Source organism: Strix uralensis, chromosome 1, assembly GCF_047716275.1.
Source record: "Strix uralensis isolate ZFMK-TIS-50842 chromosome 1, bStrUra1, whole genome shotgun sequence".
Classification (NCBI taxonomy): Eukaryota; Metazoa; Chordata; class Aves; order Strigiformes; family Strigidae; genus Strix; species Strix uralensis.
The window spans coordinates 120,807,845-120,833,305 of NC_133972.1; the positions used below are offsets into that span (position 1 = coordinate 120,807,845).

At 42.2% G+C, this 25,461-nt stretch overlaps 1 protein-coding gene across 4 annotated transcripts in view; it reads left to right on the forward strand.

The window, feature by feature from the left end:
* DLGAP1 (DLG associated protein 1) overlaps window positions 1-25,461 on the forward strand; it is a 428,529-nt gene that overhangs the window by 385,463 nt on the left and 17,605 nt on the right. For all 4 annotated transcript variants that reach the window (XM_074878768.1, XM_074878753.1, XM_074878762.1 and 1 more), the window contains 2 exons: window positions 11,167-11,540; window positions 14,792-14,883. In XM_074878768.1, the coding sequence (XP_074734869.1) occupies window positions 11,167-11,540; window positions 14,792-14,883 (466 nt within the window). The remainder of the gene's footprint in view (window positions 1-11,166; window positions 11,541-14,791; window positions 14,884-25,461) is intronic.

Consider the following 25,461-nt stretch of genomic DNA (forward strand, 5'->3'; position numbering starts at 1 on the left):
GTCTACCTTTTAACTTAGCCAGCACAAAATGTCTGGGTTTATCTTTTAACTAAGCCAGTACAAAATTCACCATTTTTTTTTTACAATTATGTAAATGTAAAAAATGGTAATATTATTTTGCTGTCCAGGGGTTAGAGAAAAGGGAGGTTTATCTCAGGCTGAGATCATGAGCACTAACTCTGAAATCTCTGGCTAAAGGAAACTGTAAGTGGAAAATAAATACTATGTAGTTTTGGGAGATAAAAGTTTATTTACATTGGTTCTTTACTGTGACAATGCTTCTTGTCCTTGTGGAAACTATGTAAAATAAACCTCCTGGTTTTTGCCACTGGAATTATATGACATGGATTCAGCCATCAGGGTTTCAGGATCATGTTAGCAAGTTTTAAAATTTCTACCTCTACTAAACTGATGGGGGTTTTAAAATAAAAACCAAAAAAATAGGCAAAAAAAGCTGTTGGACTATCATCAGGCATGCAGCTGATGTCTCCAAGGAAGTTATGGGAGTTTATGTCTGACATCCTCTACAAACTATGAATCCGAATTTCTTCAAGGCCTGTTTTACAGGCATTTCTTTAATAAATGGAGAAATATGTGGAAAGAAATGAGAATATCTTTCACTTAAATCTTGCATAAAAGTAACACAAGACTGGTCTATCCTCTTCCACATGTGCCAGGGCTACCATCTTTCCTTGTCTAAATGGTCTTCTGGGAATTGGTGATGTCCTCTTGCTAGTTCAGGACTCACAAAGAGAAGTGATTTTTGTGCTCAGATTTATTGAAATGCTCTTATCTGTACACTATGGTGATTGTAAATGAGATGTCAATATTTTTTGTGCTCAGGACACTCAGGCTGATCATTAGAAATTTCTGACGCCAAGCCAGTATTTTCAGCTGATTTGTTGCATTATTAACTAGGACTCTTGTCATAAAAACAAACAAATAGATAAAAGGATGAGGTCACTCACAGTGACCTCAAACCTGTCACTGAGCAGGGATGTAACTTGTTAATTTGAATGTAAAATGGGAAGATAGAAATCAGGTTTTGGTGTAGATTTTACGTCTTCTCAACCAGAATATGTATTTCATACACATTTTTCATATGCCTTGTTCAGCAAATAATTCAATTTTTTCTAGGTTTTGAAAAATGTTAATACCCTCAAGCTTGAGTTAGTTTTGCTATTTTACCTGAAATTAGGCCAGAGATAAGTATAATTTCTTGTGTAAACCTTCTGTCTACATTTCCTCCTCATTTGAGAAGGTATTGGATTTTACCCCACGGCACTAGAGGATCTGTCCCAACAGGTGACTTTTAGCAGGTCATCTTGATAACCTTATCAGGGGGGGCAGAACTTTTGAGCTGGGTCGTAATTCTCTCTCTCAGGTGACAAGTCACTGTTCAGCCCGAAGCATGGATTTAGTAGTAATTTTCCTTCTTCCCTTCCTTCTTCCTGCTGCAAGCAGCTCTTGCTTTTGGGTTTGGTTTGGTTTGGGTTTTTTAGGAAATACGCAAGCATAACTTGCTTGTTTTAGACATTCCTGCTTGGACTGGAATACCCCAAAAGCGATAAATGGGCTGAAAAATGCAGTACTGGCTGCTTAAAAACAAGTCAGTACTTCCCCAGCTGAACAGATGTTCTTGCTCTGTATCCACATGATACTTTCCTTCCTGAATGCTGGTTTTCTACATTTATGTTTAGTAGTAGTTATCTGTGAGAATAATATAGTGTGTTGTTATTAACTGCATAGCTCTGTTGAGTTATAGTGAACTACACTGAAATTGATAGTAAAATTATATAAATCAATTCCTGTGGTGCTTCATGCCAATTTATAGTAGCTGAAAAGTTGTTCACATTGTTTTTATCAATCACATTCTTCTTCTAGTTTGTATTGGATTTTATTTTCTTGTCTTTGGCATTTGTACAGTTTCTTCCCAACATATATGTGATTAAAACACTGCAGCCCTTCATCATTGCTGTCATTTGAATAACTTTTAACTCTTAGCCAAACCATTTCATATAATCTTAGATATCAAATAGCACAAAATATTATCAAAACAAATTGAAAGGTAGACTTTTGACATTATATGAAAGCAGTAAAGCCTTGATGCCACTGGGGACTGAGGAAAAAAGCTTAAGTATATACATTCTTTTAAGAGTTTAAAGAGATTTGAGTCCTTTGCTGTATCAGGTGACAAAGTGCTTTCTGCTGTGAGGAATCACAGCCTACACTTATCAGCATCATGAGGTTGTTTGCTTATTAAAGTAGGTGCCTACTGTACTGAGAACAGCAAATTCTATCTCATATATGTTGTATTAAACACATTTGATTAGTCTATGTCAGAGCAATGACTTTCTTGATTGCTTAAAAGCTGAACTGCCTTAGGGTTGAATAACAAGCAAAACTGGTGTACCTACATTCAGTACTTGCTGTGTATACCAGCCCCCTAATGGCTGGAGGAATATAACTGTCCTATATGTATATATCTACCTGTCTCATAGTGCAGAACTTCCCCAGTGTGGGTCAGCTTTGAAAAGTTCATTAGTGAATATGCTGCTCACTGTGTTCTTTTATTGTAGCTTTTAAAAAATCCCACATATAAAAGTAACCAAACCATGCAGGCACAAATAAACTCAAATAGAGCAACCCTGAGAACTGATTCTGACCCAGAAAATTGAAGAGGGCTCTTAAACTTCACAAATTGTCATTGGGTTAAATTATACCCATACGGTTCTCAGTATGTAATTGATAACAATGTACCGTTTGTTTGCACACCATGGCATAAAAGGAAATCAGTTTAAAATCACTGAACTGGTACAGTTAATTGGAATAAACTGAGGGAATCACTCTTATTTCCACTGCATTTTCATTTAAGTTTAAAAAAAGACCTTATCAGTCATATCCACTTCTGAATGTGTCCACACCAGGGGTGGGTTTGCAGCAATTTAAACTCATTTATTTCTAAGCCAATTTAGGTGTATCACTAATCAAATTCTGAGACCAGCTTGATGCCAATGTGTGCAAGGCTACAGATTTCTGCTTACCCTATCGTAAGTTTATTAAGTATTCAGAAAAACCACTGGGAGTAAAAACCAGTAGAAGCTTGTTTGCTTGCTAACATCAGCAGCAAATAAAGAAGGTACATTTCCAGATTGAGGAAGAGGGAACAACTTTTACAGTCATTTTTTTCTTATACAGAAATCACACTTTGAAGTGTCAATACCCCTGCTAAGAATTGCCTTTTGAAAGTTAGTTGCAGTGAAGAGCTTAAAAAGAAAATCTTTGCAGTAATGTTGAAAACAGTGATGTCCGACTGTGTTAATATATAGCTAACTTAAATGCTACCTGATCAAATTACTCAGAGATAATTGGCTTGCTTAAATCCCCTCTAGGTTCACAGGTTAGTTTCTGAGATTCACAGATTTAGAAGAGGAGAATCCTAATTATTGTCCAGTCCAACCTCCTACATGACAAAAGCTGTACAATTCCCACCTGCAATTTCTCCATCAAATTCATGACAAGCTCCTCCTAAAATGACTGACTGCTAAACATGCTTTATCATCAGTCATCTTCATTGCCACTGTGGGAGGATGAGAAACTGGCAGCAGAGGCTCAGGAAGGACAAAATGCAGTGCTTCTTAATGAACTGCGGAGGGCACGACCCGCAGTACTTGCTTCAGGAGAGCTTTAGTAACAGGTAGGTTTGGTTCTGACCACACATCTGCCCTGATATATCTCCAGGCTTGATAGGGTTCAAGTTTCCTATGTATTGGCTGCTCAGATATTAAATATTCCATCTGTAACTGAAGGGAAACTATATATACAAGAGTATATTAATATGTCCAACATCAGTAGTTACAAATATTACACGGTAATTTCGAGAAATAGCACCTATGGTAATATGCCCAAACAGAGTGGTAAGTGTGGGCTCCACACTGTGACATGCTCACTTTTGGCATGTTGAAAGAGCTACTGGTATAGTCTGGAAATTTGGTTGTGTATTCACAGTTCAGGTCAGGTTTCCAAGAATCCAGATCCAATTCAGACACGTAAATAAGAGACAGGTTTTCAAGCGACTGGCCCCAAGAACTTGTGGTGTACACTTGTAGCCAAAGCGCTTTACATTCAACCATTCCTCAGTAGTCAGAAAAATAAGTGATTAGTTTTTCAGAGTATGCTTGGATTTAAAACTTTTTAAATATATCTTCCTAGCTAAGGTGGCTAGATAGTTGCAAAGAGTTCAACCCCCTGTGTTTCTGAAAATCCAGGCTTTGGTTCTTGCACTGTGTTTTTACTTAAATAGCTGATTACATATATGTGTCTGTATTTGGTTAGCACAACTCAACATTAAAAAAAAAAAAAAAAAAATTTGCCCATTTTGTTTTATTAACAGTATTGCCAGAGGGAAAAAGATGCAAATTTTGGAATTTGAGAGTGCTGCAGTAACACATAACAAAGTGTTATATCAAAGTGCCAGTGAAGTTGCTTCCTGGAAAATATATGGGAAAAGGATCTGCTTTCATCAAGCTGCATATTATTACATTTATTTACGGTTACACATTCTTGGTCTAAGTGGGATAAACTACCACATTGCACAAGGTTTCCTCTGTTTTCCATAAATGCCTTTTATAAGATTAAGGTATTGATATTCAGAAAGCTTATGAATTTCTTACCACGGTGATTTTATGACATGTAAGTTCTGAAACATAAAATATTTTTAAGTATCCTTTTTTAATCTAAAATTATGTTTCTTCTTTTCCATGACTTCTCAAAAATGGGGGGGGAGTATGAAGGATTTGATGAAGTATGTAAGTACAGAAGACTTAGTTTAAACTATAGATCAAGCAGGTTTTCCCTGATTTTCACAGAAAAAAAAATGGTGTACAGATGAAAAGAGATGGTAAATAATTCACATCCTAACTAAAAAACAGCACACTGCTGTATTGGTTTTCTCTTTTTTTTCCACTCTTCTCCAACGTGCTTCATTGAATGTAGGGGTTGATGTTCTGTATCAGATACTTTCTACCATGATTGTTTTAAAGCAGATTGAATCTTCAGAGCTCTTGGAGAGCATCTGTCCGGAACAGACTCACATCCTCATTCCTGCAGTTCTTGGTGGTGTTTTTCCAGATTCTTTGTTGGTAGCCAGAGGTTAAGGACAAGGCCAAAATAGTTTCACTTCTGACTTCCCTCTCAGCCTGACTGAATTTCAGTTTGAGCAGCAATTCATGTCATCTGTGGGTATATAACTTCATCAATTCCCATGGGAGAATGGCCAGGATTGAACCCATCTGTAAAGCACCATCTCCACAGGTACAGTGCAGTTTCATCTCATGGAGGCAGCTGCTGGCGAGCGAACGGCAGAAGCAAACGCTACTGCTGTCCCCTTCAACTGCTCACTCCAGGTAAAAAAGCAAGGCAGTTCATATGCATTAACTGAAATTAAACCTAGGGTTTGCACGTGGTCATATTCTTACCTATTTTATCTCTGTCTTCAGAAAAGACAAGGCCAAGTCCTAATTGCTTGACACCAGTAAAGATCACGGGTTTTAGGAGTAAAGTATTATAAACCATCATAGCAATGATCCACTTTGGGTAATGACTTTCGGTTTATGTGAAATCTTTTTTCCAGAGATTCAATTGTTTATAGACTTCTTGGCTTTGAGGCCAAATGAGTTGAACCGCTTAAGTTGCATGCTGTTAACGTACCGGTAATTTTTACGTATAGAGAAGTTCAGCTATGGCTATATAGTACAAGTGAAGTGGGTCTCATAGAAAGCCTACATGCACTGAATTTTATCTGTGCATCCATAATTTGTGGTGATATCCTAGTCATAAACTGCGTTTAGCAGACACCTTTGGCTGTCTCACCTGACTGTACACTAATGCTACTTCCCTGGGATAGCAATTAAAACTTCTGACTGGCATCAGCAGCTTCCAGTGGCAGACATTAAAAGAAAAAAAAATCTGCTGGACAAATATTCACCTTGCATCCACTGAATATGCATATGCAGATTTTCTAACTCAATTCATCTGACATGCAGGATGAGCCATATTTAGTCTCATCCTTCTCCTAGGTTTCAGGAAGTCCTTTACTGTGTGCAGCTGGGAAGCTGGAGGCACCCTACTTGCAAACAAAAATGTCCAGACTTACGAAAAGGTCACCAGCACCAGCTTTTAGACTTCAGTGTACACAGGATATTAAATCTGTGGTGCTACTGTGCGCAGTAAAGATAGTTTAGATAGTTTGTATAATTTCTGCAGGATTTTAGTTATCAGTTATGCCTGTTTCCTAACCCAGTGTAGCTTACGGTTTTGTCAGATAAGATATCTGGCCTGGTGGGGGTGGGGGGTATGGAAAAAGCGTGATCTTGGCAGAACTCCTGATGGTGTGGTACATAGATTTCAGTAGTTCTCATTTGGGATAATGACATCCATAGCTCACTCTGGTATTATTCCCTTGGGCAGTTTAGAACTTATTATAAAAATCTTTATTTCAGTTTTGTAATAGTAAATCTCTACATCCTCAGAAGCCATCTGCTATATGAAAAGTTTTTTGTTAATAAAATGCATGCTCTCTTTTCATACCAATTTTTTGCATGTAAAAATAACAATACAGGATCTGAAACCCTATTTCTAAGCATTCCCCCCAAACCGCAACAAAGTAAGGAAGTGCATGGTAAAGAGAATAACAGCTCTATTTGAGTCTAACATTCAACATGCCAAATCAAGCACTGCACCTCTGCGTGGGAAGCTCAGGGGCTGCAGTTGTGAGGCTCAGGTCTGCTTGGATGTGCCTACAGCCTGTTTTGTGTTGCAGTTGTGTGAGATGCAAGGGCACTGCTGTTAACACACCTGTTTAACAGAGAGTAAATCAGAAGACTGACGTCCATCTGTGCGAGGTGGAAGAACTCCTGCCTTGTACCTTAATACTCAGTTGTGCACAAGGTGTGTCCTTTGCTGCTCCTTTCAAACTGTGGAATTAGTACTTTTTCTCAAGAGAAACACTATTATGTTAATTAACTTAAATTTGCACTTTCATTTATTCTTGTATTTGTTAACCAAGTTTATATGAGACTGCCAAATTAGAAAGATATTGCCTACATATCTCATCACTTGAACTGTTCAAAGTACTGCATGAATTTGATCTCTTCACAAATATTAATCTGCCTTGGGGTTCTCCTGAGCACCCATTCACAGAGCTAAAAATTTGTGTTTGCGTGCTGATGTTTGTTCCCGAGGGCTCATCTCCCTAGTGAGCATGTTTAAACAACTGAAGTACTCTTACAATGAAACATTCAAATTCAAGCCTTTATTATTATGCAATCTGGGATTATTTTTTTTATCATTAGACTTCCTTCTGAACTGGGTGGCTGACACTCCCTGTTCCAAATTCCTGTCCCATGAGCTAGTTGTTTGGAAATACTGGCTAGGAGGACAAACGCCATGACTTTTTCTTTTTTTTTTTTAATCTGGAGAAAGTGCTTTTTCTCTAGGCATTTGGGATTAAACTCTAACCTGAAGGCAGGCCACAGAAATAGGATAAAGATCAAAAGGAAAAGGTGAGCATTACTTGGTAGATTGGTACAGCTGGAAGCGGTGGGCCTTATTCAAGGTGCTTTGGGAGTCAGAGGATTCTTGCGCATGACTTAACTAGTTTCTGGATTAAACTTTGCATATGCCCTAGGAGAGGAATGTATCCCTGCTCCAGCAGCATGTGTGCTCTGAAAAATAATATGAAAAGCTAGTCTGTATTGTGACAAACTGGGGGTTCATATACATGTTTGCTATTCAGAAAAAGACATTTATGATTAACTCCATGTCTAAACAATTTTAATGAAAAACAAGACTACTTTGACTTGACTCTCCAGTCAGATCAGTTTCCGTACAGAACTTTGCTCCTTGATCCATGTCCAAGACCATATTTATCAGGGAATTTATAGAGCCCTTTATATTCACTTCCTGATGTGAATTAAACTTTCATGTGCAAAACCCCTTGAAAGTTCCCTGTGTGCAAAGTGAGGGTTTCTCCATCTTTTTCATGTGTCCAGTGATCCTGTAATCTTCTCCCTCAGTATCCTCCTGCGAGGCAGTCCATCTCTGCTGCAGAAGAGCTGGATGGATAAGCTTCTCCTTTGCCCGCAGGGTCAGAAAGCAATGTGATGTGCTCTTTCTGCACCGACTGAATGCTCAGGGTCTCTTGGCTGCACAAGGAGAGCACCCAGGTTTTGTAATTTTTCTTGAGGAGTACTCGTTTTGTTTTTCAAGCATCTTAGCATTTAAAATACTGCAGCCACTTGAACAGCCGACAGATCCTTCAGGTTGCCATGCCACAAGTTGCCAGGTTCTTGAAAGCACCCGGAGAAGAACTGATGCACCGAATCCCTTTTGTTGTTGTGCTTCAGCCGTTTGGAGGGCTCAGCCAGCTACAACATTTCGAGCACAGCTGACTCTGACGGTGGCAGTGGCCCGAGCATTGTTTTGTTGTCGTTTCTGCAGAGGAGCGGCGGGAGCTTACATCATTTCCAGTAATGAAGTGCCTGGGGTTCTTTTATGACTTGCACACTCTGCTTCTCCCGAGCTGTACAGTGTGTGCTGCGTGACTCCAGGAAACCAAGAATTTGTTTTGACTTGCTAAAAGAACATTTGCTGTTTCTCTTTACAATTTCACCCTATGACTTGTCAATTCTCTCCCCCTCTTAAGAATAACTTCAGATTTAATTAGCTGAGTGCAAACATCTTTCATTGCAGTGTGGATTAGACTCCTCATTGAGTACATTTACCAACAGAATGAAAGACATCTTAATCAGGCGTTTCTGTATTTGTACTGCTGTGTCCAGAGTGCCCGGTGGCTGTCGACAGACAGTTGCTATTGACGCTCTTTCTTGTGGGGGATGACCACTGACGTGGGGACCAGTCTTCTTAAGGCTTGCTTTTTATTTTTGAAGCTCTCTCTCCTACCTAAAAGCACTGCTCAAGTGTGTTTCATTATCATTTCCCTATCTGCTATGTAGGAAAAATTGTACTTACGTGCCATGCTGGGATGTCCTGAAGGTGCTGGCATCTCCCCATGAGTTCCACAATGTCCCTGCCTGGCATATTTTAAATGGGGCAATTTATACTTTGCTGAATTGCAAAGTAGCATTGCACACAAACCTCTATTAGACAAGTCTAGCACCAGCTTCCCAAAGAGTTACCTGGATATACACGCGTATATGTGCTTTGAATTCTTCAGTGGTGAATTTCAGTTTGCATTTCCACCACTCAGAGAACATTCTCGAGATCATGAATGACCTGTGTGGTTTCTGGGATATCATCATGCAAGCAGCAGCCTCCACAATTCTCCGTAAGTCCCAGAGTAAATGTTTGTGCTGCAGCAAACAGCTGCTGATTTACCTGAACATGCACTCACAACACATGCCTTTTTGCAGCATCAAAACGAGGGAAGAACAGCAAAAAACTCACAGTCCCCTTTGTAAAACAGTCATTCTTTCTGTTAGTTCCAGATATTTGTCTTGTCATAAGCACTTTAAAAAACACCTTAACCCCTATCAACTATTCACTTCCCCAGAGTTAAAATTTGACAAGTTCATTTTTAGCCACCTCTTCTCTCAAAGATGCTGTGGTTTCTGTTTGAATCTTCAGAAGTGAATCATAGTTTCAAAACCTTCACTACCTTAGTGAAACACTCTTTTTCCATTAGCATTCAACATGTTAACATGCGTTCAGACATGTTATCAGAAACTTATACTAGAGTCCTTAAAAAAAAAATCCTGTGTGATTTCATGCCCTGGGAACACCTCTTACGCTATAACTATTCCTGCAGCTATCAGGAGATATGAGACATATGGATCTGAGCTAGTCAAATTAATACCATAATGGCTTCTGGCTCGACAAGCACGTACAGTGCAAACAGAGAGCAGAACAGCTGTAGTAGTTACCTTTTATGTGGGTGGCATAGACGTCTGCCAGTTAAAATGATCTGATGAATCATTTCTTGCCATATGATTACTGTTAATAAGAATTTATGTTAACATGTTTGTGTCTGAACTTTGCACAGGTTCATGCCTGCATTTATTTTCTTAAAAAATAGAGCATATCATGATTGGTTTTTGTTCTTAATGGACTTTCTTTCCTCATTTGAAAGCATTCCAGGACGTCAGTAATGCAGAGCTGACAACTATCCCTTAAAGGAAGATGTTCTTACCTCCACATGGTGCTTTCTGCATATAATTCTGTATACACAGGCCAATAGTTTTTAACCTTGGAACCTCAAGCTAAGCTTCTAAATCCACAGAGCAGCAAAGAGAGCATGGCCTTCAAAGTATGAAAAGAGGAGTCCTCATAAACTGTTATTAAAGTATCTGTTGTTGCAAACATTTATACTTACACTTTGAGTAGTCCCACTGACTGACATGATTTAGCCATTGACTTCATTACACTAAATCCCTGTGTGCAAAATCAAGCATTTTTTTTCCAGAACTGATGTTATATTTATGATGAGAAATTTAGGTGTGGCAAAATGTTGGTTTAAATATGTCCTCAGCAGCTTACAAAGCATTTCAAAGTATTTGAGAAGTCTGTGCAACAAGTGAGACATTTTATAGCAAGAAATACGCAAGTCCAAGCATGGTGAGTGTTAACAGAGTTTGACCTAGGATGGTTTGGGGATCTCTCTCTCATCAGAAGAAATCTAGTTTAAAATTCTAGATAAGCTTGGTAAATGCAGTAGAACAGGATAGAAAGACAGAAAACAACTGCAATAAAACCACATGAAGTATGGTTTAGCTAGGCTAAGTGGTTGGAGATTCATCATCCTTGTGAATCTTGTTTGGAAGCCATGAGCAGAACAAATGTTTTGCATGGGACTTAGAACAGTTAGTAGAAAATATACTGGAGAAAACAATCCTAAAAAGACTAAGGAGGAACTTGGCAAATAGATAATTACTTTCCCTCTTCTGGCAATTCTGCCACGCACATTAGTAGGAACAGAGAACACTGGTGAGTGAGGTATTTCCATGGCACTTGCACTGGAACTTCTAGGGGCTCTCTGGCTAACAGTGTCCTCCTTATGCTCTGTCCATGCTCACCGATACTTTAAGATCTTATTTGCATTCATTTTCCTGCAGCATCAATAAATTAAGAACTCTCATATGTTTCTTCCAGTGTCATCCTGCATTACCACCTATAAGAAGACACCGCCTCCAGTCCCACCAAGAACCACCACCAAACCGTTCATTTCCATCACAGCCCAGAGCAGCACAGAGTCTGCCCAAGATGCATATATGGATGGACATGGACAGAGGGGAGATATCATCAGTCAGTCTGGACTTAGCAACTCCACAGAGAGCTTGGACAGTATGAAAGCACTAACAGCTGCTATTGAAGCTGCCAATGCGCAGATCCATGGCCCTGCAAGTCAACATGTAGGGAACAATACTGCCACCGTCACCACCACTACAACCATTGCCACTGTTGCAGTAGAAGATAGAAAGAAGGACCACTTCAAGAAAAACAGATGCTTATCTATTGGAATACAGGTACAGTACAGGACATGGTTTACATGCCTGCCATTGTTTTAGATTTCTACACCTGTTTTACCACTCTTTATGCAATGTTTTGTGTATTTTTCTTCTTTTCCTGACAGGTACCTCTGTAGAAATCACAGCAGCATATCCATTCTGCATGGTACTAATGATGTTTTCCTAATTTATCGTAAAAACATCAGATGCAAGGATTTGTTTAAGTCTCATTGCTCCTTGTTATTCAGCTCTGTTAAATTACACACATGAGCACTAATCTATGAATCATAACACAGCAGGGGTCAGAAAGGCATGAATTAAATCACTGAAAGGGAATGTGTAAAACAATGATTTACATTACACTATCACCCAAAAAATATTTTTGTCCAGCCTCACTGAATTAATTGTCACTGCTTATTCATGCATTTCATAATGACTGGTAGCCGCTTGAATGAGGCAGCATTGTTCCTATCTCAGCCTCAAGAGCAGAGGGTAAGTTCCTTCTGATTTGCCCTTGTTAAAGAAAATTAGATTTTGTTACTTCTAGTGGAATAAAACAAGAAAACTAACCCTGCCAAAGTTCACTCCTATTTACAGAAAGCAGAAGAGCAAATAAACTAGACCAATGTAATCTGCTTTCTTAATTAATCTTTCCCATACTCCCCCCCCGCCAAAAAAAAAAGAACGTGTATAGGAATCCAGCTATCTGCTTGCAGGATTAGCTTTTCCAACAAAGTACTTGAATTTACAATCAACTGAGAATTAACACACGTTTTGATGGGACATGAATTCCAAGCAAATAGAATAGCAATCCACAGCTTATCAGCCTTCACAAGAAGACGTGATTATTTTTTTTCTTGCAGATGGAGGTTGTAAGCACAGCACTGTGCCTGGACAGGCTTATCTGATTAGCAGAGCCTAAGAATTTACCGTGAAATCTCTGCATCAGCTTGATGAGATGAGAGGCGCTGTGTAGAAGTATGCCATCCCAGGGGCAACTGCTGGAGAAGCTGTGACTTTTCTCTTAGTTCTTCTTGAAAGGGCAATAACTACTATTGCCTCTGAGTTCAGTCCACTGCCCTTCTTGTAGCTGTTTTCTGATTCACAGCTGTTTGTCATGGGTATATTCTGGAAGAAGGGCTGATGTTCAGTGTTAAAGAAAGGAGCAAGATCCAGGTGGGACAGGGATAGAGGAAAGCTCTTCTGTTACTTATTCCCATTTCCAGACAAACCTAAGGTGCCATTTCATTGTTATAATCCCTCATTTCACTGAGCAAAAAAACTCCTTAGCAGGCAAACAATCTGCAAAATAATGGGCAAAAAGAAGCAATTTCCACATTTGCAGAAGCCAAAATAAACAACAGTAATGTGAATCATGGCTCTTCAGACACCATCTCCCTGATGCCTCTTCTTAAGGTAGTGTTGCTGCAAGTAACAAATGCTGCTTTTCAAAGGTATAGGGGCCTCAGTTTCCTGAGACCTGAGGAAAACAGAGCCCCAAATGCTGTTCAAGCCTTTGACAATCTCCCTCTAAAACTTTGAAATTTACAGATGACCAACATAATCGTATGTGAAAGCTGCCTGGGGATGGTAGGTGAGGGGTTGCCAGGGTAGCTTTTGTGTACAAACCAATGGAGATGCCTCAAGCTGAGATTACATCAAATGAAACCTTCAGCAGTGATACAGCCTTACAGGATTCCTGCCCATGCACCATGCCACCCTCCCAGTTGTGCCCATCAATGAGATTTTTAGAGTCAGACAGGCTTCACAAGTAAAAGAAAACTACTTCGCTAGTCTGCTGTCTGGTCCATTTTGCAGCATCATTGCACAAGCAGTCATGCTGGTACAGCTGAAGGGGTAGTGTGGGAGTGGAAATACCATAAAATAGCTGTTGCTGCCAGAAATTACTTCTTTTAGCAACTGCCCTAAAATAGGTAGGTAGGCTGTCAGCCCTCTGACTGGCAGTATGAAGCCAGTCTCTCTGCACTGACTGCAAAGGGAGCCTAGTTTAGGCTTAGACTGAACTCAGACCAGGTATACACCTTAATTACAGTTTGGCCCATCTCTATCGGGCAGGGCAAGCGGCATTGGCTTGCTTCCTCCTCTAAAAAATAAACCTAATATGCACTTGTGATGAACCTCTGTGCATGTCCTCTGCACCCCTCAGTCACTCTTAGGACAGTGCAAGCCTTTGATGTAAATCTGTTTAAGCAAAAAAGCAAAGTAAAGCAAAGAAAAACTCTCTATCAAAAGGTTGCTTCTCTCCGTCAGTTATGGGATTTAAGGTGTAGTTATCTTCCCAAAAGCCTCAGTATCAGGTAAGTACCTCACTTCACTGAACAGCTCTGTAACTCTCAACCCTCCTTGAGCACTTTTCCTGCAGGTGATCATTTCCTTGTATCAGCACAGGCTGTTCAGTAGGCTTTCAACAACAAGCTTATTTACTAGTGGAACAGATACTAACTACAGCTGGAGATTTTGTACTCCCAGCGTCAGAGTGGATCCACAGGTCACTTTGTAACACTGCTGTGCTCCAAAAATTCTGTGTGCTGGAAATTTTTTTTCTTGTAAAACTAACAATGTCATATATAGCACTGGGAATTAACAACTACACTAATTGGACCCAGAAGTTTGTGATTTTGCTCACAGACACATCTGTGGTTAAATTTTAACTTTATACCGTTGGTATAAATCTCCTCATGGCGATGGAGAGGTGGTATAAAGTTCCTGCCTGTGCTCCTGTGGACCAACTGTTTGCATGATGAAACAGTAAAGAAAATGTATCAAAGAGCTGCATCTGCTTTCTTTAAATCTTATCTGTACAGCGCTCTGAATCATCACACTAACATTTAAACAAAACAAACACATAATTTTGACATGAGTTCACATATGCATGCACATACAGACTAACAGGTAAAATCAAACAAATGGTGGAGCACACTAAGTGGAGTTACAGCTGCTCAGAGATTTGCTCTGGCAAATGTGAGCATCCAGCCTCCATAAAATACTGGATAAACTCCATCTGCATTTTGCAGGCCAAATGTTGTCCTACCAGAAATGCTTTACAGATTAACAAGAATGATGAATATTCACTAATAACATCAGAAATGGGCACATCACAGATAAACTATCTGACTAGATGAAGATACTTATGGTACAAGTTCTATGTGCAAACACTTAGTAGTTATCATGCATAGCAACTGTAAGTAGCTGGGTGATATCTCTGATAAAATTACATTCTAATTAGCTGGTTAATTTTTTCTTTTAAGGTTGATGGTGCTGAAGAATCCACCAAATCAGGTGAAAATAAAGCAACCAGTAAGTTCCAGTCCATAGGAGTTCAAGTGGAGGAGGAGAAGTGGTGAGTTAATACTTTTTTTCTAAAGTAAATAATTATGCCGCAACTAATTTTTAAGAGCCCTAGTTCCTGCACACATGACCATATAAACCCGCTTCCTGGATGAATTGTTAGATCATCCAACTGAAAAGCCGAGTCTTATGAATGCTGTAGCTCTTATTTCTCTGAGGGGATTTTTCAGCACCAGTGGGAGAACTGGACATAAAGTGCCACATATTTTGAAGGTCAATATACTTTTAGTAAGCTCTTTTTCCCCAGCAAATCTACCTAAAGAGCAGAAGGTGATGCAGCTGGAGTATTAAGTCTCGGGATGGCTGCAGCAGCATAAAGCTGATGGGGAAGTTTACCTTGTTTTTCAGTAGAGTAATTTCATCCACGTGGAGCAGTGTAGTGGCAGAGCCAAACTGATTGCTTTTGCTCAGGTATCTCACCCAGACATCTCTGCATTACAACTGCTCCCTTGCAAAAAATTGTTGAGATTAAACAGCAAGCCTGTAAAACTTGGTTCTCTCTCAAATCTGAAGTGTAACCTTAATTAGTAAAAAAATATGCTCCAATAAAAATGAAAAAAATCTAGAATAGTTGTTGTCTTTAAGGGTTATGTTTCTTTTTGATGACAAATTGCAGTTACGTTGCAGGGCAGCATAACTGTGCATAGTACTTTCCAGAAACATGAAGTTTCTGAGGGCTGGCCCACAACTGTAAATCTTCATTCCTGCCCCAAACTGGACTGGGTGGCTGCAGAAAAGCCGGAGCCTCCCCTCGCCTCTGAGCACGCACGCCTGCCCAGTGCTGCGGCGGCTGCAAGCACCCACCCCAGGCTTTGTTCGGTTTTCGCTTTGGGCACAGCGTAACTTTTGGATCCCGAGGCCATTTTGTTGATAACTCGCTGTACCGTATCGTAGGAGAAGCCTCGGGGCAGCATCGCTTGTCGGTGAGGGAAGACTCGCCCTGGCAATCTCTCTCCAGGGAAAACCTGGGTGCTGCAAATCTGAGCTGACAAAATTAGGGCCCTCTGCCCTCCTCTGGCCCGCCGACTGCAGGAGCGAGTAGAGGAGATGTCCGTTTTCGCACTGATTTTTTTCCTAAGACTGCTAAAAATACTCAAAAATAACATGTTATCTACATCATTTTCAATTCAACAAAATCTCTTCGTGAAGTAGCAGAATATTCTCCTGTGGTTTTAAAAGGCTAAAGTGATTTCAGCAAAAAGAAATGTGATTTTGCAATGACCCTGCTAGGCTGTTACCAAGTTCCTCATTAACCTGCTAAAACATCTCTTGCTGGCAGACATTTCTTTATGTGTTAGACCTTAGCCCCATTTACCCACAACTCTTCCAGCACTAGATAAATGAGCACATTAGAATAGGTGCTGAAGGACCATTTCCCTTCAGCCTGAGCACAAAGGAAATAACTACCCCAAAAGCCCAACCCTCCCCCTTCCCTCAAAAAAAAAAAAAAAAAAAAGGCTGTTTGTAAATACCTTACTTCCAAAGTCCTCTTTCTATTGCAGTTTTTATTGCTCCAGAGAAAAAGGTAAGGTTTGCCTGTGAGGGTTTGCCCTGAGAAAGCAGTATTTCTGCATTACCTACTGACAGCTGTGTTTAGAGGTTTCCTTGCTGATAAAGTTGAGGTTGCTGCTGTTTGGAGCAGATGGGCAAGCAGCAATCTATCATGGACTTTCAGAAGTGAACTGGCTGATAAAGGACAGCCCCTAATCCTTAGAAAATGAGTGCACTCAAGACACAAAGGGCTTATCATCACAGTTTGGCATTCATATTCCTTTTTTTTTTTTTTTTTTTTTTAACACAGCAGAGCACAATGTATTGATTATCTGTTACAGGAATAGAATTGTAAATACAGTGCATTCTTCCCTGCCCCATAACATCTGCAGAGCCTCAAAAAAAGCCCTTTTGAGTCGAATCTTTGACAAATGAATGTTTTTTAAAATCTTCCAGGCTTCAGAAATATTACATAAATATAAGAGAATTACACAGCAAAGCGAATACAGCGAATTGATCACGTTTCCTCACCAGTCTAAGCTATTCAGCACACTGTTACAAAACAAGAAAGCTCTTTGCCTAGTGCACCAAAAGCCTACTGTACAACATTTGTTTCACTCCTCTTCTTTGCTTCTTGCTCTTTCCTCCCCCTTTCCTTCACCTCATATGACTGTTATTCTCACACTATGGAATCTTACCTCCTCATGTCCTTTTAAATATTCCTGCTTCTGTGCTTGAACCAAGCAAGCAAAAGATTTTGCCTCCATTTCTTGATCTAAGTAGCTCAAAAACAGAGCATCTTCGGAAGAGAGCTCTCTCTCTCTTCCATCTTCCATGTCGACTCAGACCTTTCATTAGCCCTTCACTCTCTGTAACCTGGGCTTCCTGCCAAGACAAATGACTCTGAGTCCTCCTCCTCTTGTACTGCTCAAAGGATAAATGTGCCTACTGCTACCTGACCGTATTACAACTGGATCCATCACCGCTATTCATCTTTTTCTCAGTTATTTATGCTGCCTGCTCTCAATAATCTTTTTCATACCCATTCCCTAAGTGCAGCTCCACGATTTCTAGCATTTATAGAGTACCTCTGTCCAGTCTTTCTCATGGAAAAAAACTCATATGCTTTTTTTTTTTTCAACCTCATGATCTTCTTACTGTTACTCTCTTATCTCTCACCTGATCTCCATGATGCTAACAAAACCCCAACCAAAATGTTCCTCCCCTTTCCTCACATGACCCACCCCTTCCAGGGCTATTTTGAAATGTGTATCTAATGAAGCTGATCAGTGCAATCTCAGGGCACTTCCATTTCTGTCAATTTCTGCTTGTCCTTTCTACCTGTGACTTCTTCTTGACCTCAAAGGACCACCTTCCATTCCTCACTTACAGAAGATAATTGAGTTGTTGAAAGTCAACCAGTTCTACTGAACCAAAAAAGAAAAAGTCATATTGTGCCAGGCCAATTAGCACACATCCTTATTGAACAAGGGGCTCTCAGTCCCATAGCTCTATAATCACTTTTAGTCTCTCTTGAATTTTACCTTGTCTGCCCCAAGATCTCCTTCCATTACATCCTTACCCCCAAAATTGTCTTGCTCATTGCTCTAATCATACCATCAGCTGGTAATTGTACTTGGTTTCCCATCACAAGAATTTATGAATGCTGAAACAATGACAGTTTCTGAAGTAAGAATACTGCCATGGGAGACTAAGACCATAGACAGATGGTCCTTCTCCATTTTCTCTGGCTTCTGTGAGGCCAGGGAAGGTGCCCCCACCTCTTGGTGTGGTATAAAGTGAAATTATTTGAAATGGTAGTGGGATAACGTTAAAAAAAAAAAAAAAAAAACAAAAACAAAACAAACAAAAAACCCCTCTTCTGTCTCTTCAAGGAAAAAAAATTATCTTTGGCTTTTGTTATCATATACAGCCATATTCTTCTCTTTTTTTCATTTAGGTTTCTGGGTTTGGTCGCTTACTGTCCTGACAAAAAATACGCAGGTTTTAGGGTCTGCCCTGCACAACAGGCCAGTCCTACACTCTAACTCAACTCTTCTCAGTCTCAGTTTCTCAACTCTCCAGTCTTTAGGACAGGACCTTCCAATCTGTATTTTGGCTAAGCTGAGCTTGGACTGATATTTCCTTGGCTTTTGTCTGCAGCATTTTCTGGCTATCTGCATTCTCCACAGTGGAAGCCATTCCACTGAGAAATTTTGAAGGTGGTGGATGCCCCATCCCTGAAAACATTCAAGATTAGGTTGGACGGGGTTCTCAGCAACCTGATCTAGTTGAAGAAGTCCCTGCTTGTTGCAGGGGGATTGGACTAAATAACCTTTTAAGGTCCCTTCCAACCCAAACTATTCTATGATTCTAACCTGGCTGCGAGTGACTGAGCTGGTATTCAGGAGAGAGGCAGTTTGAAAAGCAAGGCTTAATAATGTTCCCTGTTTAAAGCTAAGGGCCCTGACCTGGTCTTGTGTCCTAGGCCTCATCAAAGCGTTGCCCCATCTTATTCCAGCTGTTCCCCCCAGTGCTGCCCAGAAAGCATCACAAGGCAAAGGTTAGAACAGATTTATTTGAGGATGGGAGATCCCAGGAACACTTTGATCCTCTGTCTTCTGTGAACTCTGCTGGTGAAAGACATGCCCAGCACAGGGTGTGTATTTGCTGAGGATGGTCTCTGTAGCGTGACCTCCTCCCTGCGCTGCTGTGCTCCTCACACACTGGAAAGGGCAGGGTAGATACCCTGTGAATATCTGAGGGGCAGCAGGGCAGTGCAGGACGGGGAGGAAGGGACCACGCAGCACTTGAAGCACCACCATGTTTCAGGAGATTGATGGATTGAGATTCATTGATTGATTGATGGCTGGGAGACATGCGCAGGCCAGCTGCACTAAGGCCTTAGCTTCCCGCCTGCAGCATACCTGACCCCTGCCGACGCCGAGGAGCTGGGCCCACGCTGATAGAGTCTTGGGTGGGGCCAGACCCTGTCAGCGTTACAAGCTCCCTTCTTCAAGCACAGCCTGGGATCAGTGTTGCTGTACCTGGCTAGGCCTGCTGGAGTTGGATCGACCTCCTTGGGCTCCTCCTGATCTTCCAGTGGATCAATGTCCATTGGCCCTGTGCCATCCTCCGCACACCAGACAGAGTTCTGGGTTTTGGGTCACCAGCCAGAGTTCTCAGATGTCCCCTTTGGTTTGGCCGATCTTGTAGCTGCCCTACAACTGCATTTGGTAGCTTTGTTGGCCGTTGGGCTGAAGCTCCCAGAAGCTGGAAATCACTGCCTGAGGCTTTGCTGCTCCTGCCCTGCTCCAGTTGCTGGTGCTGCAGGTGCGAGCAGCTTGGCGAGTGGTGGCCAGGGGCAGGGCTGCCATTTTGAGGAGCGCCTGCTCCTCACAATGTGCAGTGAGGAGGTAGCATGTGACATCAGAAGACCACTGTGATGGAGGCCCAAGCACACGGCTGACCGTGGGTCCCTTTGGCTGAGGGGTGTCTGGCCTGAAAGAGGCCCCGCCTGGGAACAGCAGGGTGCTGGGGGCTGAGGGCGCTCTGCCCCTGCCCAGTCCCACTCTGGTGGGGTCCACTCTCCCCACTTCCACCACCCCACGTGTGCTTGGGGGAGGAACTGCCTCCCTGGTCAGAAGAAGGTGAAGCAGCCACTGACTCTAACATGGCCAGTTTCCTTCCCCAGCCACAGCTGCCTGTGATCATAGCAAACCCTTACAGCCCTGGTGGTTCTCAGCCTGCTGATGGGCTGCTCCAAGCCTAGCATTTGCAGAATTTGCCAGAAATTTCTGATCAGACCTCACTGGTTGGCAATATCCTCTCTCTTTGAGCCCTGGCTCTGGAGGGAGGCTGAGTGCTCCAGCCAGCACCCTCTGCTCTTCAATGCAAAGGTCAATAAATGGTTAAAAAAAAAAAAAAAAAGTGGTTACAGGATCTCTGTCTGTAAAGCGGCAAAGTGCTGTCCCCACATGGGGACGTTTCCTTTCCCCAGAAACCTCCCTGGTTTCCCCACACTCCTTTACATCTTTGACTTCAAGGCTCTCTGATACCCAGCAAAGGAGGAGTGTCCTGCCAGGTTGATAGGGCTGGATGGCTTCCCACCCTCTCGGTCACTGGCAACCATACCACGTACGGACAGGATGGATAGAGGGGAGCACAGCCCAGGGGTGGGCTGTGCAGCAGCTCAGTGCTCCCAGGCATGGGCAGCCCTTGCTCTGTGTGCATGTGGAGTAGGCATGGACTTGCTGCAGCAGTGGCAGGCTGAGCACTGCAGGTGCCGGTTCCCAAGTCTGTGGGCTCTGCCACTGCCATGCCAGGGGAGCAGAGGGGCCATCTTAGAACAGCAGGACTGCAGAGGACAGTGGGGACATGGTGGTGGAGAACTGTGCTAAGGCCTCGGCTTCCTGCCGCAGCATACCTGTTTTCTTTGCCCCTTCCTGGCTGCTTTCTGTTGGGGGCGTGACCCACTACCAAGGAGCTGGACCCACGCCAATAGTCTTGGGTAGGGCCAAAACCTCTCAGTGCAACAGGCTCCCTTCTTCAAGCACAACCTGGGATCAGCATTGCAGTACTATTGCAATGAGCAGTGGGAGAGGGAGAAGCTGGGCAGAGCACAGCAGCAGTGACATTACTTGAAATTCTGACATTGTCATTTATTAGTAGCAGACCCAGGTCCTGCAGACACCAAAACAGCCACCGAAGTGGTGGTGTCCATGGAAGACACAGCTCCATGCCTGTGTCCCAAGGGCATTGCGGGGCATCGTGGTCCGCAGTGGGGCGTCCCTGGGGAGGCTGAGCGCACCGGGGGCTTTTGCTTTTCCCTCAGGGATCCCAGGGGAGACATGGAGGAGGTTTCAGGTACCACAGGTGACAAGTGTGGCTTGTGGCTTCTGGGCCATGGACAAAAACGAGCTGCTGTGGGGAGTGGGGTTGCAGCAGGAGTATTGTTTTCTTGGTTTGCATCCATTTGTTTGGACACTGAAATTGTAAAGGAGGGATCAGCAGTATCAGCTGAATGTTCACAAGTTCATGGGGCCTGATGAGATTCATCCCGGCGTACTGAGGGAGCTAGTGGATGTTACGGCAGGACCCCTCTTGATCATCTACCAAAGGTCTTGGGAGTCTGGCAAGGTCCCTGCTGATGAGAAGCTAGCCAGTGTTACTCCAATTTACAGGAAGGGTATGAGGGAAGACCCAGGGAACTACGGACCTGTTGGTCTAACCTTAGTTCCTGGAAAAATTATGAAGATTATACTGGGTACCATTGAAAGGCATTTAAAGAATAATGCAATCATCAGGCACAGTCAATATGTGTTCATAAAGGGAAAGTCCTGTTTAACTAATTAGATATCCTTCTATGATAAGGTCACCTGCCGAGTGGATAAAGGGAAGGTGGTGGATGTAGTTTCGAATTTTAGTAAGGTTTTTCATACTGTCCCACACAACATCCTTCTGGACAAGTTGTCCAACTGCAGAATGAGTGAGTTCATGGTGCACTGGATGAAGAACTGGCTGAAGGGCAGGGCTCAAAGGGTTGTGGTGATTTGGGCTACATCTGGCTGGGGACTGCTCACCAGCAGTGTTCCTCAGGGTTCAATTCTAGGCCCAGTTCTGCTCAGTATATTTATCAGCAATCTGGGTGCAGGAGTTGAATGCACCATTAGTAAGTTTGCCATGATATCAAACTGGGAGGTGCTGTTGACTCTCTTGAGGGACAAGAGGCCTTGCAGAAGGATCTAGATAGATTGGAGCATTGGGCAACAATTAATGGGATGAAATTTAACAAGTCTAAATGCTGGATTCTGCACCTAGGATGAAGTAATGCTGGGCACAAGTATAAAGTGGGAGAAGAGTGCCTGGAGAACAGCCCTGCAGAAAGGGATCTGGGGGTGCTGGTCAGCAGCAGGCTCAATATGAGTCAGGACTGTCATGCCCTGGCAGCCCAGAGGGCAAATCTTATCCTGGGGCGCATCGAAAACCAGCCGATCAAAAGAGGTGATTATCCCGCTGTATTCAGCATTGGTGCGGCCTCACCTTGAATATTGTGTGCAGTTCTGGGCCCCACAATTTAGGAAGGATGTGAAGGTCCTTGAATGTGTCCAGAGGAGAGCAGCAAAGCTGTCGAAAGGGCTGGAAGGCATGTCCTGTGAGGAGAGGCTGAGGACTTTGGACCTGCCTAGTTTGGAGAAAAGGAGGCTGAGGGGCAACCTCATTGCTCTCCGCGGCTTCCTGAGGAGGGGAAGGGGAGAGGGAGGTGCTGATGTCTTCTCCCTGGGTATCCAGTGACAGGATGCATGGGAATGGTTCAAAGCTGTGCCAGGGGATGTTTAGACTGGACCTTAGGAAGCATTTCTTTACCGAGAGGGCAGTCAAACACTGGAACAGGCTTCCTAGAGAGGTGGTCGATTGCCCAAGCTTGTCAGTGTTTAAGAGGCATTTGGGTGATGCCCTTAACAACATTCTTTAACTTTTGGTCAGCCCTGAAATAGTCAGGAAGTTGGACTAAAAGATCATTGTAGGTCCCTTCTGGCCGAAATAGTCTATTCTAACATTGCCGTAAAGGATTAGAGTTTCCCTGCTAAGGCTCTGGTACCGTATCTGCTAACTCCTTCTGCAGTTAGTTTTGTTCTGCTGACAGGGGCCGCAACCTTGGCAGAAAAGCCCACATCTGAGACAGTACAGCCAATGGCTACAGTGAGACAGGATGAATTTAATGTAAGTGCCTCTGAGACTCATCATGTATCAGTTGGTTTGAAACCTAGGTCTTTTCTGAGGTTTTGGAGTTTTTTTAATGAAAGCAAGCAGTTCTCTGAGTTGAAATGTAAACATGTTTTTCAGAAGAAAGCAAAAGAAGACTTAGAAGGGAGAGTTGAATGGTAACAAGTGACCCCGTTGTTGCTGTTCAAAACACGTTGTGCTCTTGTTCTCCATACTGGTTTATCCAGTCTGAGGTTTCATGGCTTTCTGCACCTTAGGCCAGATATCTGCTGCAGTTCTCTGAAGCTGTAATTATTACACCTTGTACCTGCAGGGCACAACTATGTACAAAAGAGCCAAGCCTGAAAGCAGAGGAAGAAGCAAATCTCTGTTTTTAACGATTACCAGCAATTTATGAAAACGGTTTTTTAGGTAGACCTGTGAATGTTTTGTATATGTAGAAAAAGTGAAAACTTAGGCATTAGCTTCAGCAGCTCTTCTGTGATATGGAGTTTTAACTGAGAGCAAAACAAAAAAGGCTCATGTGCGACACATGGTAAAACATCCTGGAAGTGAGTGAGGAAGCTATGTCAGAGACTAAAATTACCATCTATTAGGCATTTTATATAGATATGCTGGAGGCAGGCAGATAGTGGGTGCCTTCCTGCATTTCCATTTTATTCAACATACATTTCCTTGGGAGTATTTTTTAATTTTGAACTGATGCTATATTCTATTGCCAAGTTGTTTTTCTTTTGAAGACAGATAGGTTGCACAGTCCAGTGCCAAGAATCTGTCGAGCAAGCCTGTAGCATACTATTATATAGATAAAACAAAGGCAAAAAAAAGTAGGTCATTCTTTTTTATTTGTTGAGCAGAGTCTGTTTTTGGTGGTACTAGCTCATATTGAACACAGTAAGAGTACACTCCTGAAACCTTTGAAATGTAGTGCCTCCAGCAGTACATCCTCTTGGCAAGCAGACCTTGATGTTTTCATATTTGGGATTTGGTGTATACTGAAAAGCCAGGGTGTACACTGAAAATACAAATGGTCATCTGAAACAGAAGGATATCAGAGCGTAGGGCACTGGGGAAAGCAGAAGGTGGCTGTGACGTGGAGGTAGGGGTGTGGAGAAGAATGAGCCTGGATTAAGGCATTTTCTTTTCTCTCCAGTACCATGGAAGGTGTGGAAGAGTACACTGTGTGCTAATGCCTTGGCTCTCAGTGAACCCTGACTAAATGACTGAAAAGAAATCCTGTGTGAGCATGTGCCTGTGTGGGCACACATGTTTTTTGGGTTTTTGTATGTGTGTGTGTATATGCATGCACACACTCCAGTGCAGATAAGGAATTTGTCAGGTTGGTGGCCAAATTAAAGCAATTTTTTTTTAAAGTAGCATAGATTGGACCAAAAGATTTTCATTGTAATGTCAGCCTAAAGCTAACGTCTTTCTAACCACTGATAGCAGTCTAACAGCTTTTCTCTGCCAGGGACAAGTAGTAGATACTTAAGGAAAGTATAAAGGAGTGTGTGTAAAGGAAAAGTATAAAGGGTGTGTATGAAGCACTACTTCTCCCAGTAGACCTTCCCAATTTAGCAGTCTGTTGTTTAGGGACTTCCTAAGCCAGATACGACATCTGTGTAATAGCTCTTCCTGGACCTATCTCCTGTGAGTTTGATCAGGTTCTCTTTGAACCTATTTTTGCCTTTGGTTTTCCCAGGATTCTGTGGCAATTTAATTACACATTGTGTGAAGGAATACTTCCTTTCACTAGATGTAAATCTTTAGACCTCTAAGCCTTACAACTGGCTGCCTTCCTCCCCACAATTCTTGCACTCTGAGAAATGGTGAAACATCACCTAGTCAGGATTTCATAGGTCTCTCATATCCCCCCTCAGCCATCTGTTTTCTAAACCAAGAAATGTCTTTCCCCCAGTGGAAGCCATACCATATCTCCAATGATCTTTGTCCTCCCTTTTGAACTTTTCTGATGTATCAGTCCATAACAAAATGTTTTGCTCTGCTTGTCAAAGGATAAATACTACCGAGCTGAAGAGTTCTACTCACTCCATATTTTTCAGTTTGCTGGTGCATATCGTGTAAAACTACAGCGGCATAACTGTGACTTTTGCATCGTTTAACAACACTTGTTTCAAAAGAACTCAAGTGGCAGGTGCTACATTAAAATGTATTATTAAAGTTTTCCGGGGATTGGTGTGGCTGAGAAGTTAATTTGAGCTTTCTTCTGCAGAGGAAACTGAAGAACCCTTTTCAACTCCTGTTTTGCTTTGCTCTGCTCCTCTCAAAGCCCCACATCAACAGCCACTAATTTCTTCTATCAGCAGGACCTGGTATGGTCCTCCTTGAAATC